Below are 19,161 nucleotides of genomic sequence, written 5' to 3'. Positions count from 1 at the left end.
CTATAAAGAAAGCTGAGCACTGAAGAACTGATGCTTTTGAAGTGTTGGAGAAGACTTGAGAGTCCCTTACACTGCAAGGAGATCCAACCAGTCCATCCTAAAGGAAATCAGTCCTGAATATTCATTGGAAGGACTGATGCTGAAGCTGAAACTCCAATACTTTGGCCACCTGATGCAAAGAACTGACTTACTGGAAAAGACCCTGATGCAGGGAAAGATTGAAGGCAGGAGGAGAAGGGGATGACAGAGGATGAGATGGTTGGATGGCATCACCAACTCGATGGACATGAGTTTGAGCAAGCTCCAGGAGTTGGTGATGGACAGGGAAGCCTGGCGTGCTGCATTCCATGGGGTCGCAAAGAATCAGACATGACTGAGCAACTGAACTAATAGTATTATAATAATATTATTATGTAGTCATAAGAGGTAAAATGGAATGTAACTCCCCCGTATTATACCTATGTGGTTGCTATCAATTTTGTAACAGGGGCTCTTAACACTTATTACAACTACATTTCAACTGTGTAAAATTTATGGAAGTTCATTTTATTGTGAGATCTTCTCGCCTTTCAATGCATCTTTTAAATACATCAAGGCTGTATGTTGTCACCCTGCTTATTTAAATTATAAGCTGAGTACATCATGAGAAACCCTGGGCTGGATGAAGCACAAGCTGGAATTAAGATTGCCAGGAGAAATATCAATAACCTCAGATATGCAGATGACACCATCCTTATGGCAAAAGTGAAGAAGAACTAAAGAGCCTCTTGATGAAAGTGAAAGAGGAGAGTGAAAAAGTTGGCTTAAAGCTCAACATTCAAAAACCTAAGATCATGGCATCCGGTCCCATCACTTCATGGCAAACAGATGCGGAAACAATGAAAACAGTGACTGACTTTATTTGTTTGGCCTCCAAAAATCACTGCAGATGGTGACTGCAGCCACGAAATTAAAAGACACTTGCTCCTTGCAAGAAAAGCCATGACAAACCTAGACAGCATATTAAAAAGCACAGACATTACTTTGCCTACAAAGGTCCATCTAGTCAAAGCTCTGGTTTTTCCAGTACTCATGTATGGATGTGAGAGTTAGACCATAAAGAAAGCTGAGCACCAAAGAGTTGATGCTTTTGAACTGTGGTGTTGGAGAAGACTCTTGAGAGTCCCTTGGACTGCAAGGAGTTCTAACCAGTCAATCCTAGAGGAAATCAGTCCTTCACTGGAAGGACTGATGCTGAAGCTGAAACTCCAATACTTTGTCCACCTGATGCGAAGAGCTGACTCTGATGTTGAAAAGACCCTGATGTTGGGAAAGATTGAAGGCAGGAGGAGAAGGGGACAACAGAGGATGAGATGGCTGGATGGCATCACCGACTCAATGGACAATAGTTTGGGTAAACTCCAGGAGTTTGTGATGGACAGGGAGGCCTGGCGTGCTGCAGTTCATGGGGTCGCAAAGAGTTGGACACGACTGAGCGACTGAACTGAACTAACCCCAGACTCCCAGTCCATCCCTGTCCTGCCCTGTGCCTTGGCAACCACAAGTCTGTTCTCTATGTCTATGAGTCTGTTTCTGTTTTGTAGATAGATTCCCTTGTGCAATATTTTAGATTCCACATATAAGTGATATCATGTGTATAACTGAGTCACTTTTTATACTTTGGAGTTTGGCACAACACTGTAAATCAACTATATACTTCAACTAAAAAAAACAATTAGAGTTCTATCTCTTTTATAAAGCTTTTCTTCAGTTCAGTTCAGTTCAGTGGCTCAGTTGTGTCCGACTCTCCGTGACCCCATGAATCACAGCACGCCAGGCCTCTCTGTCCATCACCAACTCCCGGAGTTCACTCAAACTCATGTCCATCTAGTCGGTGATGCCATCCAGCCATCTCATTCTCTGTCGTCCCCTTCTCCTCCCACCCCCAACCTTTCCCAGCATCAGAGTCTTTTCCAGTGAGTCAACTCGTCACATGACAGGGCCAAAGTATTGGAGTTTCAGCTTTAGCATCAGTCCTTCCAATGAACATCCAGGATTGATCTCCTTTAGAATGGACTGATTGGATCTCCTTGCAGTCCAAGGGACTCTCAAGAGTCTTCTCCAGCACCACAGTTCAAAAACGAGGCTTCATGGATTTTCTTTCTCTGAAATTTTATCAACCCTCTCAGATATATTCTTGAAAACCTTCACCACTTAGAATTTCAACATGTATAATCAGTATTATTGCTGAAATGATTCATCTTGTCTTTTTTTTTCTTCCAAACTCATTTGAAGCATCTTGAGAGAAATGCATGGTCAAGAGCTCGGGTCCTGAGGTCACACCGGCTCCACCATTCCTAACGTCTGTCCTGGTTGAGCTCTTTACTCCTCTGTGCCTCCGTTCTGTTCTGTTGCTCAGTCGTGTCCGACTCTTTGCGACCCCGTGGACTGTAGCCTAACCAGGCTTCTCCATCCATGGGATTCTCCAGGCAAGAATACTGGAGTGGGTTACCGTTTCCTTCTCCAGGGGATCTTCCCGACCCAGGGATCGAACCCGAGTCTCCTGCATTGGAGGCAGACGCATTAACCTCTGAGCCACCTCTGTGCCTCAGTCACCTGTTAAATAAACGTACCACTACCAGATTCCATCAATAACAGGATGTGATTTAGCGTATCGGAGAAGGCAATGGCAAGCCACTCCAGTACTCTTGCCTAGAAAATCCCATGGATGGAGGAGCCTGGTAGGCTGCAGTCCATGGGGTCGCTAAGGGTCGGACACGACTGAGCGACTTCACTTTCACTTTTCACTTTCACACATTGGAGAAGGAAATGGCAACCCACTCCAGTGTCCTTGCCTGGAGAATCCCAGGGATGGGGCAGCCTGGTGGGCTTCCATCTATGGGGTCTCACAGAGTCGGACACGACTGAAGTGACTTAGCAGCAGCAGCAGCGTATCTGATGCCAAGATGCATCTTTCCATCAGTGGCATGTTAAAGTTTAATTGGCAGCATTTAAACAGTGTATTTATGTATTTGGCCACTTTGGGTCTCAGTTACGACACACAGGATCTTCGTTACAGTGCGTGGGCTCCAGAGCTCAGGGTCAGTAGGGGTGTTGTGCAGACTTAAGTTACACACAGGGTCTTAGCTCCTTGGTCAGGGACTGAACCAGGTCCCCCGCACTGGGAGGCAGATTCTTAACCACTCAACCACCAGAGAAGTCCTGACAGCACTTTTTTTTTTCCTTTAATAACAAAGTAATAATGGCCATTATAATCAGTGGTATCAGGCTCAATGAAATATGTTAGTGTCTACCTCCCTGAGTTATTATAAGAATAAGTGAGTTTTTACATTTTTTTCTAAATTTAAAAGTTGGCACAAGGTTAATATTCAATATGTGCTAGCTGTTATTATGTCTTAATACCCTTTAAGGTCTCTAATTGAGCCCTAGAAACTCCACAAACAGTCATTGGCTGAATAGTAATTTCATATCGGGGTAATGGGTGGAACGTAATGATGGAGTAATGATGTTACAATGAGCTTTCCAAGACCCCTCAGAGATCAGACAAGAAAGGAGTTGAGCCTGGAGTACTCATCGGCATGGCGCAGACCTCTGGGGTCAGTTACCTGGCTTTGTGACAGGCACTTGGAGCTGCTTCCCACTATCCATGTCCTCCACACCCTGGGCTGAGATGGAGTAGGGCCGACTGGCCTTGTTCATAAATATGATCAGGATGGAGTCCCCCACCTCGGCGTGAATCATTGGGCCTAAAGGCAAAACACAGGTCTGTGTGCATTATCGTTGCTCTTTTCAACACTGGTGTAATTCACGTGTATTTGACAAAATAAACAAAGGTTAGCCTTGTTATTAGTGTATTTCCTTTAGCAGGTGACATTGGGTAGCATTAAATATCATGTCATGTTTTGCAGTTGGATCAATCTGGATTCAAATCCTGCCTCCTTCACTTACTTATTAGAGAGGCTTTGAATAAGTCAAGTAACCTACCTGAGTCAAATTCCTCATTTGTAACATGGTCTTACCTTTCTCAAAGGGTTACAGTAAGGATTAGATAAAGTAACATATGTAAAGTGCTAATTTCAGTAAATTGAGACATAGTAAGTACTCCATAAATGCTTACATTTTTACTACTGCTGAGACATACTCTCCAGGAAAAACTATCCACAACACGTGGTGACTTTTCATTGTAATCCCTGTGTGTAACCTTTGGTTAGTTTAAAATTGCTCATTATCTGGTAAATATAATAATAGTGAGGATGCAATGAAATAATGAGTATAAAAGGAATTTCTAAGACAATAAAATTAAAACATAAACATATTGATTTATGATCAATATGGTGATTTCACTAATGCATGTGCAAACATCCAATGCTATTTCTCAGTATTTGGATATCTGCATGAGACATGCACTCTTCAGAAAGTTGTGTGTACACGTTTCTGTTAACCAGCATGAGAGCCAGTGGAAATTGGCACACACATCCCTGGAGAGGTCTGTACCCTCGTTGCAATGGGATGCCCTCACCCAGCACAGGTGCCCATTGGTCCCCAGAACAAGACACAAATGCAGTTTGCTCAGCCACACTGACAGAGCATCACTCACACAGGGATCCCTTGAGAGAGGTAGAAACAGACTTCCAGTGGAAGCACCACAGATCTGGTCCCTGAGGTTCTAGGGATGTATCTGCACACTGTGTTCACAGGGAAATACACTCACAGTTGAGAGTCTGACCACAGACATCCATTGTTCACTGGTTCAACCGTGGTTTTAGTGCTTTCCTGAGAAATGCAGTTGGCTGTCGGTATTCATGGATGCAGACATAGAGGGCCAACAGTACTAAGCCATTTACTGCAAGAGACTTGAGCATTCTGATGCCCGTGAAGTTCCCGGAACCAGTCCTGGACTGTACTGATAAAGGCCTAAATAATCTAAAATTTGTTGGACTACTATTATCTTTAAAACAAATATTTAGTATGAATCAGACAGTGTCTGAAAAGCACACTGTTTTTTTTTTTTAAATGATAAAGCCAGAAAAGAAAAATTTAGGCATGGTTTTAAAGTAGTTTTGGGAAGAGTTATAGATGGGGCATATGCATACATGTAAGAAAATCAACGTATTTTCATTGCCGCTTCAACTGCACATGCTGTGCTATTTTGGTGAGAAGGGGTGAATGCCTTCTGGTTTACTGCCTGGTGGGTCACAGGGAGCAGTGATGACCAGTGTGCCTGTCCGGGGGCTTTGGCAGTTTCTGGGGTTCAGGCCTCTCCCTGATCTGCAGCAAACGGACAGATGAGCCTTTTGCTCCCCTGACTGAAGTGGTGCTGAGCTTGACTCATGAAGTCGCTGGTCTGTTTCCTTTTCCTGAGCAAACCAAATTGAGCCCAGCCCCCTCTGCAGAATCAGCACCCGTTCTTCAGAGATCTGTTCTCTGATTCAGAGATTCAAAAGAAGGAATGTTCCCATGGGAGATGACTCATTGGTATGAAAAGCAAGCTTGGGAACTGATGTTAGCAGATGGTGAAGATGGATGGGCCGGTTAATAATTTATGAATCTAATAATCGTGTGATGCATTATTTTGATAATAAGAAACATATTAAAGCCTTAGTATTTATATAAGTTGCCTTGTACATTTAAAAACGGAAAAGTCATCTAGATTAGCCCTCTGCTTTAAGATCTCATCTTCACGATGGGGTGACACTCAGGTGAGGACAAGTGGGGAAGGTTAGCAGGAAGAGTTTATCCAATCTCATGGGCAGCTCAGGGCATCAGACAGATGAAGTCAGTTCTGAGAAGGCCAGGAAGTCAGGGCCACCGGAACTGAATCCATGCTGTTCACCCAAGCACTGCTTCTCGAGTAAAAGGTTTCTCTTTTGTCAGAATGATTTTCATGGTGTGTTGTGAAGGCAGTGGCCATGGATGACTGAGAACCTTGGAGAAGCCATGTAAACACTCTGGCTGCTGTTCTGAGGCATCGGTGTTTCAGATGAAAGTTTCCTGGCTCAGCAGAGGGGTGGCCAAGGACCTTCATGGCAGCAGGTGATGGTTAGACTGGATTCCTGTTTGTGTGTCATCTGCTGGTCTTCTTATGCTACTGTTTGTGTGAGCTGAGCACACAGCATGCTCCCTGATGATGGGAGGGCAGCAGGCTGTCTCCCTTGTATGAATGCAGTCAGGCTACTCTGTTCTTCCATTCATTCTTGGGAAGATGTCTAACCGGGTGTGTGTGTGCGTGTATGTGTGTGCTGGCAGTGCACGGCTGTGATCTGTGCCATACCCAGGAGTGCCAAATGCTCCTCTTGTGGCGGTCGAGCTTTGATCTCCACAAATTGTCCATTGGTGTATTCCCTGTAAACCACTTTCTTGTACTGAGAGCCGATCCAGTTTTCAGTGTGGTTCATGAATATATCTCCATGTCTGCAAATCAGAAGCAACAGGAATTAAAGTTGTTAGAGGGAAGAAAAACTTTGAGTGCTTCTGCATGATTTGGAGGTGTGGGCACTGGAGTAGTACTTCCAAAACCTGACTCTGATCAGGACATCCCTGGGGAGCTGGTCCTTTACATCAGACTTTGTGGAAGTGGGGCCAGGAATCTGCATTTGAAAGCATCTCTGGGGCTTTAGATGTGGCAGTCCAGTATTGGCCTACGGTCCACTCTTGGGCACCACTGCTCTAGAGCCCTGCTGGGACACAGAGAACAGACTTGTGGATGCAATGGGGGAAGGAGCTGCTGCTGCTGCTGCTGCTGCTCAGTCGCTTCAGTCGTGTCCAACTCTGTGCGACCCCACAGACGGAAGCCCACCAGGCTCCCCCGTCCCTGGGATTCTCCAGGCAAGAGTGCTGGAGTGGGGTGCCACTGCCTTCTCCGAACGGGAGACGGAGAAGGCAGGACAAATTCAGCGAGTGTCACTGACACACATACACATCACCGTGTGTGAAATAGGGAGCTGATGCTGCATAGATAACCAGCTGGCTGCTCTGTAACACGGGGGGTTAGTTTGATGCTCTGTGATGGCCTGGAGGCACCAATGATGGGGAGAGAGCGGTGAGGGAGACTCGAGAGGGAGGCGATATATGTATACTTACAGCTGATTCATGTGGGGCAGAAACCAACACAACATTGTAAAGCAATTAGTCTCAATTTAAAAGAAAACAAAACCCTGCTGGGTGCTGCATAGGGCCAGACTTAGTCAGAGACTCCTAAAGGCACTTTGAGATGACATTCTCCTGGGACCAACCAACCTCAGGAACATGTTCACCCATGCACATGCGCACACCCCACCACCGTGCATTCCTTCAGATTCCATATGTTGTTCTGTACCCTGCTATGTTTCTCCACGGTAAAGATCTCAAGAAAGTCTGTGGGTTGTGTATGGCGCATATGCGTGCGTGCAAAGTCTCTTCAGTCGGTTCTGCTCTTTTCGACCCTATGGACTGTAACTCACCAGGCTCCTCTGTCCACAGGATTCTCCAGGCAAGAACACTGGAGTGGGTTGCCATTTCCTTCTCCCTGGGAAGGGCTACCCATCCAGGCAACCCACTCCAGTATTCTTGCCTGGAGAATCCTGTGGACAGAGGAGCTTGGAGAGCTGCTGTCCATAGGGTCGCACAGAGTCAAACACGACTGAAGTGACTTAGCAAGCATGCATGCGTGCATAGGAGAAGGAAATGGCAACCCACTCCAGTGTTCTTGCTTGGAGAATCCCAGGGACGGGGGAACCTGGTGGGCTGCCATCTATGGGGCTGCACAGAGTCAGACACAACTGAAGCAACTTAGCAGCAGCAGCCCTTCCCAAGGGATGTTCGCAACCAAGGGATCAAACCCAGGTCTCCCACATTGCAGGCGTATTCTTTACTGTCTGAGCCACCAGGGAAGCCCAAGAATACTGGAGTGGGTAGCCTACCCCTTCTCCAGCGGATCTTCCCAACCCAGGGATTGAACCAGGGTGTCCTGCATTGCAGGTGGGTTCTTTACCAGCTGAGCTACCAGGGAAACCTGGTGAATCTTTGAATGAATTTTAAATCATCCTACCCTTGAGGCACATCTTTTAAAACTGAGGAGTGATTTTGTTTCTTCATTTATCCACAAGGTGGCACCATTATACTCTTTCCATGAGCCTGAACCCTCAAAACAGACCGAGTAAGAAAAACAGAACAGGCTACGATTCCTAATAGCTGGTGTAGAGGAGTTGGTGGGGGTCATAACCACAGAAGGTGCATGCGGGCTGGGGAACAGAGGGCAAGGGAAGTGTGATAATAAATATCAAAGAGGTACAGGGCATGAACGTCAGCATGGCATGGTGATGAGACCACGGATTTGCCCTTCAAAAAGGTCAGTGTTCAACTCCACCTCTGCCAGTGACTGAGTGAACCAGCCCTCACCTGCATACATGGGGCGGTGCCACCCAGGCAGAAGCTGCTAACCCCAGGGAGGAGGCCTGCTGGCCTGCCCTCCAGACAGTTCAGTCCTGAAGGCCTGGCCGAAGGGCAACCGTGCTCAGCAGCGCGCGAGGTCCTCGAGCCCGCGGATTCGTCTGTGTTCTGCACGGGCAGAGCCTCCACAGGAGGGCCAGCCTCGCGGACGCTCTGGGGACCAGGCCAACAAGGGGACCTGCCCTTCCTGCCCAGCCCAGGGCTCTCCGCTTTCCCCGCCCCTCGGGTGTCCCGGCGGACAGTGACCGCCGGCGGCCCCCCACCCCGCCCATCTACAGCGCCCCGCTTTCCCCACCCCGCCCATCTACAGCGCCCCCCAGCTCTGCGCAGCGGCCCTGCGTCTCCGCACCGCGTCCCCCGGGTCCCCGGGAGGCGAGCCTCTGCGCTGACCTGCCCCGCGCTCGCTCAGATCCCCGCGCGGGGCCCGCCAGCCTCTCGGGGACCACACTGGCTTCAGACCGCTCCCTCGGAGGGGGCCGGCGACTTCCCTAGGTTTTCGTGTTCCTGGGTGACATGTCTGTCCGCCAGGACAGGGCAGACAGCACCCGGGCCCTTTTAGGTTCCGCGTTTGCCGAATATCCACGCCCGTGTGCGAACCCACCCCGGAGACGGCGGCGGCTCGGCCTGTGGTACCTTTCCCCTCCTGCGTCCAAGTGCTGCTTTTCGAACTCCCAGTTTTTGTTAGGGGCATAATCCCATTCTACCTCTTCAGCGGCGATGTAAAAGGTTCTTATCATCCCATAGGGCTGTTCAGGAGGGTCCTTATTGCCGCAGCTCCTGACCTCATATATCTGATGCATGCCTCTCGCCAAGTGGTGCAGGGTGGAGCAAAAGACCCTGAAGACGCCTGGAAGAGAAATGGCTTGGCGTTCAGAGCGATGCTTGAGCGTTTGCTTTTGGTTTGCTAGCAAACCTCCGTAATTATTACAAAATAACCGGTCAGGTGGATTTTTAAGATATCAACCTTCTATAGCATTTAAAAATAAGACCCTAAGAGGAATAAATTACTTGTAAATATATTTACGTATGGGGGGAAAATACCATCTGAAACTCATCTGTCATGTCCAAAAACAAAAGAAACTTGTAAAGTTGCTGCCAAGAAATGATTTCTCTGGGTCTCCCCTATTGTACACACCTATTAGAGGATAGTCACTCCTGGAAAAATCATTGATATGTATCTTCTCCCAGCCCAGTTTAAAGGAACTAATTACTTGCCTAGACAAAGTTCAAATTAGGTCAATCTTCTGAAGTCATGGCTTTTGCCCTAAAGGTTTTCATAAGCTATAAGGTGCAATATACAAATAAACTATTACTCTTAAAGCTAAATGTATGTTTTTCATTAAGCCCTTGAGCAGAGGAGGGTCTCATTTCCAGTGGTAGGTCTACATCATGCCAGATGAAAAGGAAACAGAAACAGCAACCGTCATATCTGACTGAGAACCATATGATTTTTTAAGCTGAATTTTCTAGATGCCTTGGCATCAGATATGCATATTTTAATTAAATTCACCATAAAATCATCATACAAAATCAAATTATTGGAAGATGTTAACTCAGGGAAATTATTGGATCAACAAATCTCCTCTAGTTGACTCTGTTCTCAGAGGTGAATGAGAGTGTGGGTCTCATTAACTATCTTCAGTGCACAGAGATAGCATCTATCGTGTCTAAATATTCCCAAATTATCCCTTCCGGATGAGCCCAAACCATTGGTTCATAGGGTACCCTAGCACGCTCAGGCAGAAACAGTGACCCTCTGTAAAAACAAAGACTCTTCTGACAACAGAGGTGGCCAGACCTTCCTCTGCCTGTGCTGGTCTCCAGGCAGCCCACTATTTGTATGCTCATCATCCCTTCAACAGAGGAAGAATTTTCTTTTCTAAGAACAAAGAGGAGCTTAAAGCCTTGATTATGGTGATATGTTCACAGATGCATACCATTTCCACACTCATCAATTTACATGTATTAAATATACAGCTTTTTGTGTTTCAGTCATACATCAACAAAGTGGTTTTAAAAAGGAAAGATCAAAGAGGAAATGTTTGACTTCCAGCTGACAGGCTACTCTACCCATGTTTGGGCACTCCTTTCAGCTTAGAGGGTGGGGCGGCAATAGGTGAAATGACTCAGCTTTTCAGCACTCGCTGATTTATACTCACTGCCAAACATAAACGGGAAAGCATTGTCATGTAGCTCTTTAGAAGCCTGGAGGGCCCATGAGTAAGTAACCATGTCCCTAAAATTATTCCAGCCATCTCTAGCTTTGAATGCTCTTTCTATGGATTAAAACTATTTGGCTGTTTCCCTTTTGTCCCCTTTTTGGTCTTGAAGAGTGAATTTTTTAAAAGTAATTGTTCCAAAGGCATCCCTTGGGGTGATTCATAATTGATCAATCAATTAACATAGAAAGGTTGAATACTAGAAGCTTACAAGGCAAGGATGGAGCTCCTAGTCTGAGGCAGTTCTTTGGCAAATGTTTTGAAGCTCAAGCCTCTTTTTTTTTTGCTTTTATTTATTATTTATTTTTAATCGATGTATTTTATTTGGTAGGTAAGTCATGGAGACTTTTCCTCTCTCAAACAGATAACTGAATCATGGAGAAAAGATGCATTTACACTGACAGCAGCCAGAAGTGAATGTTGAGGCGGGGTTAGGTGGCTCCCAGGGTCCATATGTTTTCTATATATGTCTTTCATGACTAAAAATTTTAGATTTGTCTCAGGTAGAAATGTTTAATGTGTAAACAGGTGACGTAAGTCATATTTACTACTTGTTAATAGAAAAGAGTAGCTTTGAAGAGCTCTATCTGCTTTTCTCTTTGAATTTTTTTCCTCAAGTCTCAAATTCTTAACCAGTGACAGAGAGTGGCATCTACAATGCAGTTCCAGTGTGACAGAAAGAAGTAAATACCGATTCATAAAGGAGACAGAGCAGGCAAGTACTTCTCTTGAGTAGCATATTGGTTTCATTTTAAGACCAATGAAAAAGTTGGTTTGGAGAAACACGTTGAATATCCACAGCATTTACTAATCTTATTTTTCATCAGAGAGCATATGTTGCCAAATATTACTCTTTATCTTTTATTAGAATGCCCCAGTGACCTAATTAACTTGTTAATCTCTAAGAGAAGGGATGGGTACTGGCACTTCGGTGGGCTCTCCATGGACTCCGGATCCAACACAGCTTGCTTTCTGGGCACCCAAGAGAATGACAATAGGCAAGTCCCTGTTTGGACTCATCAAGAGACCACTATCAATCTCTCGAGAGGGGAGCCAGGTTTACATCTACAACCTGGAAGCAACCACCAGGCTGCTCATGTCTGGTTGATGCTTCCGAGCAGCAACTAAAATGAAGTTTGTGTTTAAAGAGAATAAACAAGCAAACAAAAGTACTCTTTCTTGGAGCTGAACTGTTCATGGATATAAATCAAGAGCATTCTCCTAGAATTTGTGAGGCCAGGTCATTTAGAGGACTCCTGCTTCTGCTTTCTGGATGTTATTAGATGCTTTTCCTCTGTCCTTCACATTATGTGTTTGAAATACAATAGTTAGGATTCTCTGATTCTACTCAAGGCTCTGTTTCCTTCTGCACCCCCAGAAATGCCCAGATTCAACCAGTTTCTTCTGGGGGAAGACCCTAAGAATACCTGCCTGAAGATAGGAATCTGGTCACCTGAGCTGGCCCTGCCAAGTTTACCTGCACGGTCTGGCTGCATGAATGCCGTTGTGGAGACATGCGGAAACAGCGCCAGAGAGTCCCGGTGAGTCCCTCGTAGGTGGATGGTGTTCCCTTGAAAATAAACTCCATGCATGTCCGTGTCGGTGCCCATTCCAATCAGATGCCAGGAGACTCTATCCTTTTTGCACATGGTTAGGCCTGGCTGGTTGCCATACATATAGCCATTAATAGCTAAATGGAAGGAAAAGGAGAGCAGAGCCCACTATTATTTTGTAGATGTGCTGAAAACACATCACCTTAGTGGAGGATTATCAGTGCATATGGAGGCAGTGGTGTTCAAGTTAAAAATTTACAGAAGATCCTATTATCAGAGAATAAAGAGTACTAGGAAAAACTCAGGTGGTATATCAAATTTAAATGGAGACTGAAATTAATAATAAATAATGAAAATACACTAAAACTGTGAAACTGTTCTATATAACAATGTATACACAGGACATGAATTCTAAGAATTAATAAGAAATAAACAGGTTGTTTTCTGAAGCAATTTTTTTCTGACAAAATTATTTGATAGCATTATATCATATCCTTCATTTCATATTTTGGTTTGGAGATTATAAAGAGTATCATCCTTGAAAAAATATTTACAGATTTCATGAATTTCCCCAACGTCTTTTCTTTAACTCTTGATATGGAAGTCATTTTCTTTTCAGGCTCTTATCCTGTCATCTCCCTTGTTAAGTGTCTTTTCCTCAGTTATTCATTTAATTCTGTCACATCCTCATTTGCCAATGGCTTTGCATTTCATTCTAGAAGTTATCAGACATCCCTTCACTGATTTTATGGATCTTGCATCACTTGAAAGACTTGCAATTGATTGACATTATATTTGCATGTCTGGTCAGTGAAGAGGGATTTGAGGAGTGGGGAAGGGACACTAAGTTTTAAGAGGTTCAGTCAGTCAGTTCAGTTGCTCAGTCGTGTCCGACTCTTTGCGACCCCACGAATCACAGCACGCCAGGCCTCCCTGTCCATCACCAACTCCCAGAGTTCACCCAAACTCATGTGCGTCGAGTCGGTGATGCCATCCAGCCATCTCATCCTTTGTCATCCCCTTCTCCTGCCCTCAATCTCTCCCAGCATCAGACTCTTTTCCAGTGAGTCAACTCTTCGCATGAGGTGGCCAAAGTATTGGGGTTTCAGGTTTAGCATCAGTCCCTCCAATGAATGGGGTCGCGGAGAGTCGGACACGACTGAGCAACTGAACTGAACTGAACTCCAATGAACACCCAGGACTGATCTCCTTTAGGATGGACTGGTTGGATCTCCTTGCAGTCCAATGGACTCTCAAGAATCTTCTCCAGCACCACAGTTCAAAAGCATCAATTCTTCGGTGCTCACCTTTCTTCACAGTCCAACTCTCACATCCATACATGACCAGTAGAAAAACCATAGCCTTGACTAGATGGACCTTTGTTGGCAAAGTAATGTCTATGCTTTTTAATATGCTATCTAGGTAGGTCATAACTTTGCTTCCAAGGAGTAAGTGTCTTTTAATTTCATGGCTGCAGTCACCATCTGCGGTGATTTTGGAGGCCCCCAAAAATAAAGTTTGACACTGTTTCCACTGTTTCCCCATCTATTTTCCATGAAGTGATGGGACCAGATGCCATGATCTTAGTTTTCTGAATGTTGAGCTTTAAGCCAACTTTTTCACTCTTTTCTTTCCTTTCATCAAGAGGCTTTTAGTTCCTTTTCAGTTTCTGCCATAAGGGTGGTGTCATCTGCATATCTGAGGTTATTGATATTTCTCGCGGCAACCCTGATTCCAGCTTGTGGTTCTTCCAGCCCAGCGTTCCTCATGATGTACTCTGCATAGAAGTTAAATAAGCAGGGTGACAATATATAACCTTGACGTACTCCTTTTCCTATTTGGAACCAGTCTGTTGTTCCATGCCCAGTTCTAACTGTTGCTTCCTGACCTGCATACAGGTTTCTCAAGAGGCAGGTCAGGTGGTCTGGGATTCCCATCTCTTTCAGAATTTTACACAGTTTATTGTGATCCACACAGTCAAAGGCTTTGGCATAGTCAATAAAGCAGAAATAGATGTTTTTCTGGAACTCTCTTGCTTTTGCCATGATCCAGCGGATGTTGGCAATTTGATCTCTGGTTCCTCTGCCTTTTCTAAAACCAGCTTGAACATCTGGAAGTTCACGGTTCACATATTGCTGAAGCCTGGCTTGGAGAATTTTGAGCATGACTTTACTAGAGTGTGAGATGAGTGCAATTGTGCGGTAGTTTGAGCATTCTTTGGCATTGCCTTTCTTTGGGATTGGAATGAAAACTGACCTTTTCCAGTCCTGTGGCCACTGTTGTGTTTTCCAAATTTGGTGGCATATTGAGTGCAACACTTTCACTGCATCATCTTTCAGGATTTGAAATAGCTCAACTGGAATTGCATCACCTCCACTAGCTTTGTTCACAGTGATGCTTTCTAAGTCCCACTTGACTTCACATTCCAGGATGTCTGGCTGTAGGTGAGTGATCACACCATCATGATTATTTAAGAGATTAGTCCTTGAATAAATAATTTTGCCTTATGATAATTTTGATTTTCCAACCTCAGTAAAATAACTGACAAGACTTTGAATAATGATCACTTAGATATGAAAAGTCTTTGTACCTCCAGAAGTGCAAATTGCTTTTCTCTTTGACATCAACCTCAATTCACTACAGCGGCTACATGCGCCCCCTCTGGGGGATGACTGCTATGACTCAGTACACTGAGGGGCGACTGCACCTAACTGCGTCTCAGGCTTGATGTCCCGGAGAGAGACACCCCCACACCACTCCTCCTACGGCCCGTCCACCACACACGTAAATGGTCTCCTGTTAGAATCTCATTGTCAAGTAAAATTACCTTTTGTTTCTTTATCTGTTGAATGAGTGGTGTTTGGTAATTTTACTCAAATATCTGGAATTATTAGCAGAAGTTCCAATAAGGCCTGGAGCTGCTGAGAAGAATATCACACTTTCTGAAGGAAATCTTTGACCATACTGTTGCAAATAAACTGTCTTGTCCATTGAATGTTAGAGATGTCATTGTAAATTTTTTTTAATTTATTTATTTTAATTGGAAGCTAAATACTTGACAATATTGTGGTGGTTTTGCCATACATTGACATGAATCAGCCATGGGTGTACATGTGTTCCCCATCCTGAATCCCCCTCCGACCTCCTCTCCATCTCATTGTAAACTGTCATGCTGATAACTTAGTCCTTGGCTGGCTGGTAGAGAATTCTCTGTTGCCCAGGAACTCCAGTTTAACACTTCTCTTTCCTGGGAACTCCCTGGTGATCCAGCAGTTAGGATTCCACATTCTCACTGCTGGAGGCCCAGGTCAGGGAATTAAGATACCACAAAGCTGTGTGGCATGCCCTCACCCCCTCCAGAAAAGCCTCTTTTTCTGGAACATTCATTCATTCATTTATACAGTCAACAAGCAGATTGGAACATAGACTGTATAACACGAGCAATGCAAACACTGTATGCCAGGTAAGGCATTTTCTCTTTGGTATTGTGGCCAACTTTCTCCTACTCATGCAAGCAAGACTGGAGACAAAATTTAATTTATGATTAACGTGAAGCTTAAACTAAATACATAATTTCCTTGAATTTTGCCTTAAACATGACATATTCTGCAGGTTTAAAATATACAGATGTATTTCAAATTGCCAAACCAGCAAGGGACTGGATTTGACATGATCCATTAGGTTGCTTTCTGTTTTCTATATATAGGCTTCTCTGTATTTAGATCCCTTTTGCAGCTTTTCCATTAAGGAATTGCTACGTTTCCTAATTTATAGCTTAGTTTACCTTTATATGGGCTATTAGAAAGGTTGGGAACCAATTTTGTCTTCAGTTATAACAAATTATTTTTGTAGAAGATGATGTTGGAAGTGCATTAATCCTTGTTTTCCATTGGTCCAAGAAGGGGTTCAGTTGCAACAGAGCATCCGAGACCACAGAATTCTGAGCTGGTGCTGTGGGTCACTTGGAGCCTTGAACATTTTTAGGCTTCCATGGGAGAAAGAGAGACATTCTTTTGCACTTCTTTAGGAGAGAAGGGGAAGGCTATTTCACTATTTTCTCATAATGTTTAAAGGCAATAAATAGATGCTATGCTTGGTCTTAAAACAAGGTCTGTTATCTTGCCATGTTTGCTTTAGGCATTGAAATAAATTTTTATTGAAACATATTTGATTTATAATATTATATTAGTTTTAAGTGTATAACATGGTGACTCAATATGTTTATAGATTATACTCCATTTAAAGTTAATATAAAATAATGGCAATATTTCCATATGTTGTATAGTATACCCTTGTAGCTTATTTATTTTATTCATAGCAGTGTTTTTTCTTAATCCCATAGCCTTATCTTACCCCTTCACCCTTTCCTCTCCCCACCGATAACCATTAGTTTGTTCTCTGTATCTGTGAATCTGTTTTTTCATTGTTGTTGTGTATATTCATTTGTCCTATTTTTTAGATTCCACATATAAAGTGAAAGCATACGATATTTGTCTTTCTCTGTCTGACTTATTTCACTAAGCATAATATTCTCTAGTTCCATCCATGTTGTTGCAGATGGCAGAATTTCATTCCTTTTTTGTGTCTGAGTTTTATTCCTTATATATATATATGTATATGTATGTATGTATGTATACATACATGAACATTGGGCTGCATGCATCATTTTGAATTAGTGGTTTTGGGGTTTTTGTTTCCAGAACTGAAATTGTTGGGTCATAGGGTAGTTCTAGTTTTATTTTTCTGAGATACTTCCATTTGTTTTTCACAATGGCTGCACCAACTTACATTACCACCAATTGTGTATAAGGGCCCCCTTTTCTCCACATCCTCTCTAACATTTGCTGTTTGTGTTCTTTTTGATGATAGCTATCCTGACGTGAGCTGATATCTCATTGTGGTTTCTATTTGCATTTCTCTGATGTAGCAATGTTGTTGAGCACCTTTTCAGGTGCCTGTTGGTTGGCCATCTGCATTTCCTCTTTGGAAAAAATGTCTCATCAGTTTTTCTGCCCCATTTTTTAAAAATTTTAATTGGAGGCTATTTTACAATATTTTATTGGTTTTAATCATATTGTTTGTTTCTTTGATCTTGAGTTGTACAAGTTGTTTATATTTGTTGACTATTAATCTCTTGTCAGGCATATCATTTGCAAACATTTTCTCCCATTCAGTAGGTTGTTTTTTCATTTTGTTGATGGTTTCCTTTGCTGTGCACAAGCTTTTCAATTTAATTATATCTCATTTGCTTATTTTTACTTTTTTTTCTTTAGGAGACAGATCCAAAAAACTATTGCTGGGATTTATGTCAAAGAGTGTTCTGCCTCTGTTTTGCTCTGGGAGTTTCACAGTATCCAGTCTTACATTTAGATCTTTAATTCATTTTAGTTTTGTATACTGGTGTTAGAGAATCTTCTAATTTCATTCTTTTACGTGTAGTTGTCCAGTTTTCCCTGAAACATTTATTGTAGAGACTGTCTTTTCTCCTTTCTATATTCTTGCCTCCTTTGTCATAGAGTAATTTACAGAAGCACATGGGTTTATTTTTAGCCTATTCTGTTCCATTGATCTGTGTCTGGGTTTGTGCCAGTGCCAAACTATTTTGATTACTATGCTAATAAGCCACTTCAGTCATGTCCAACTCTTTGCGACCCTATGGACTGTAGCCCTCCAGGCTCCTCTATCCATGGGATTCTCCAGGCAAGAATACTGGAGTAAATTGCTTTACCCTCCTCTGGGAATCTTCCCAACCCAGGGATCGAATGCTGTGTCCCTTATGTCTCCTGCATTGGCAGGCAGATTCTTTACCACTAGCACCCGGGAAGCCCCTTGATTATCTGCAGTCAGGCAGCATTGAGTCCTTCAGCTCTGTTCTTTCTCAAGATTCGTTTGGCTTTTTGGGGTCTTCTGTATTTCTATACAAATTTTAAAAGTATTTGTTTTAGTTCTGTGAAAAATGCCCTTGATATTTTGATAGGGATTGCATTGAATCGGTAGATTGCCTTGAGCAGAATGGTCATTTAAAAATATTGATTCCTTCAATATAGTAAAAATGAATATACTACCCAAAGCAATCTATAGATTCAATGCAATCCCTATCAAGCTACCAATGGTATTTTTCACAGAACTAGAACAAATAATTTCACAGTTTGCATGGAAATACAAAAAACCCTCGAATAGCCAAAGCAATCTTGAGAAGGAAGAATGAAACTGGAGGAATCAACCTGCCTGACTTCAGACTATACTACAAAGCTGCAGTCATCAAGACTGTATGGTACTGGCACAAAGACAGAATTATAAATCAACGGAACAAAATAGAAAGCCTACAGATAAATCCATGTACCTATGGGCTGCCGTCTCTGGGGTCACACAGAGTCGGACACGACTGAAGTGACTTAGCAGCAGCAGCAGCAGCATGGACACATTAACTTTGACAAAAGAGGCAAGAATATGCAATGAAGAAAAGACAATCTCTTTAACAAGTGGTGCTGGGAAAACCAGTCAACCACCTGCAAAAGAATGAAAGTAGAACACTTTCTAACACCATACACAAAAATAAACTCAAAGTGGATTAAAGATCTAAATATAAGACCAGAAACTATAAAACTCCTAGAGGAAAACATAGGCAAAACACTCTCTGACATAAATCACAGCAGTATCCTCTATGACCCACCTTCCAGAGTAATGGAAATAAAAGCAAAAACACACAAATGGGACCTAATTAGACTTAAAAGCTTTTGCACAACGAAGGAAACTTAATCAAGGTGAAAAGACAGCCTTCAGAATGGGAGAAAATAATAGCAAATGAAGCAACGGACAAATAATTAATCTCAAAAATATATAAGCAGCTAATGCAGCTCAATACCAGAAAAATAAATGACCCAATCAAAAAGTGGGCCAAGGAATTAAACAGACATTTCTCTAAAGAAGGCATACAAATGGCTAACAAACACATGAAAAGA

General features: G+C 43.3%; 2 protein-coding genes across 4 annotated transcripts in view; one reads left to right on the top strand and one right to left on the bottom strand.

Moving 5' to 3' along the window:
- Positions 1 to 12,154, top strand: part of LOC148773929 (ferroxidase HEPHL1-like) — a 237,862-nt gene extending 225,708 nt beyond the window's left edge. The window contains exon 16 of the mRNA XM_088832172.1: positions 12,025 to 12,154. The gene's annotated coding sequence lies outside the window, so the exon portion shown is untranslated. The remainder of the gene's footprint in view (positions 1 to 12,024) is intronic.
- The window catches only part of HEPHL1 (hephaestin like 1), a 59,171-nt gene that overhangs the window by 17,050 nt on the left and 22,960 nt on the right, over positions 1 to 19,161 (bottom strand). For all 3 annotated transcript variants that reach the window (XM_088832158.1, XM_088832159.1, XM_088832160.1), the window contains 4 exons: positions 12,124 to 12,336; positions 9,061 to 9,274; positions 6,272 to 6,411; positions 3,606 to 3,746 (listed from right to left, as the gene is read on the bottom strand). In XM_088832158.1, the coding sequence (XP_088688284.1) occupies positions 3,606 to 3,746; positions 6,272 to 6,411; positions 9,061 to 9,274; positions 12,124 to 12,336 (708 nt within the window). The remainder of the gene's footprint in view (positions 1 to 3,605; positions 3,747 to 6,271; positions 6,412 to 9,060; positions 9,275 to 12,123; positions 12,337 to 19,161) is intronic.

Source organism: Moschus berezovskii, chromosome 25 (genome assembly GCF_049115385.1).
Source record: "Moschus berezovskii isolate FMDL1 chromosome 25, NW_MosBer_1.0, whole genome shotgun sequence".
In the NCBI taxonomy this organism is placed as follows: Eukaryota; Metazoa; Chordata; class Mammalia; order Artiodactyla; family Moschidae; genus Moschus; species Moschus berezovskii.
Note: the sequence above shows the minus strand (reverse complement) of the source record. Positions and strands in the feature narration are given on the sequence as shown.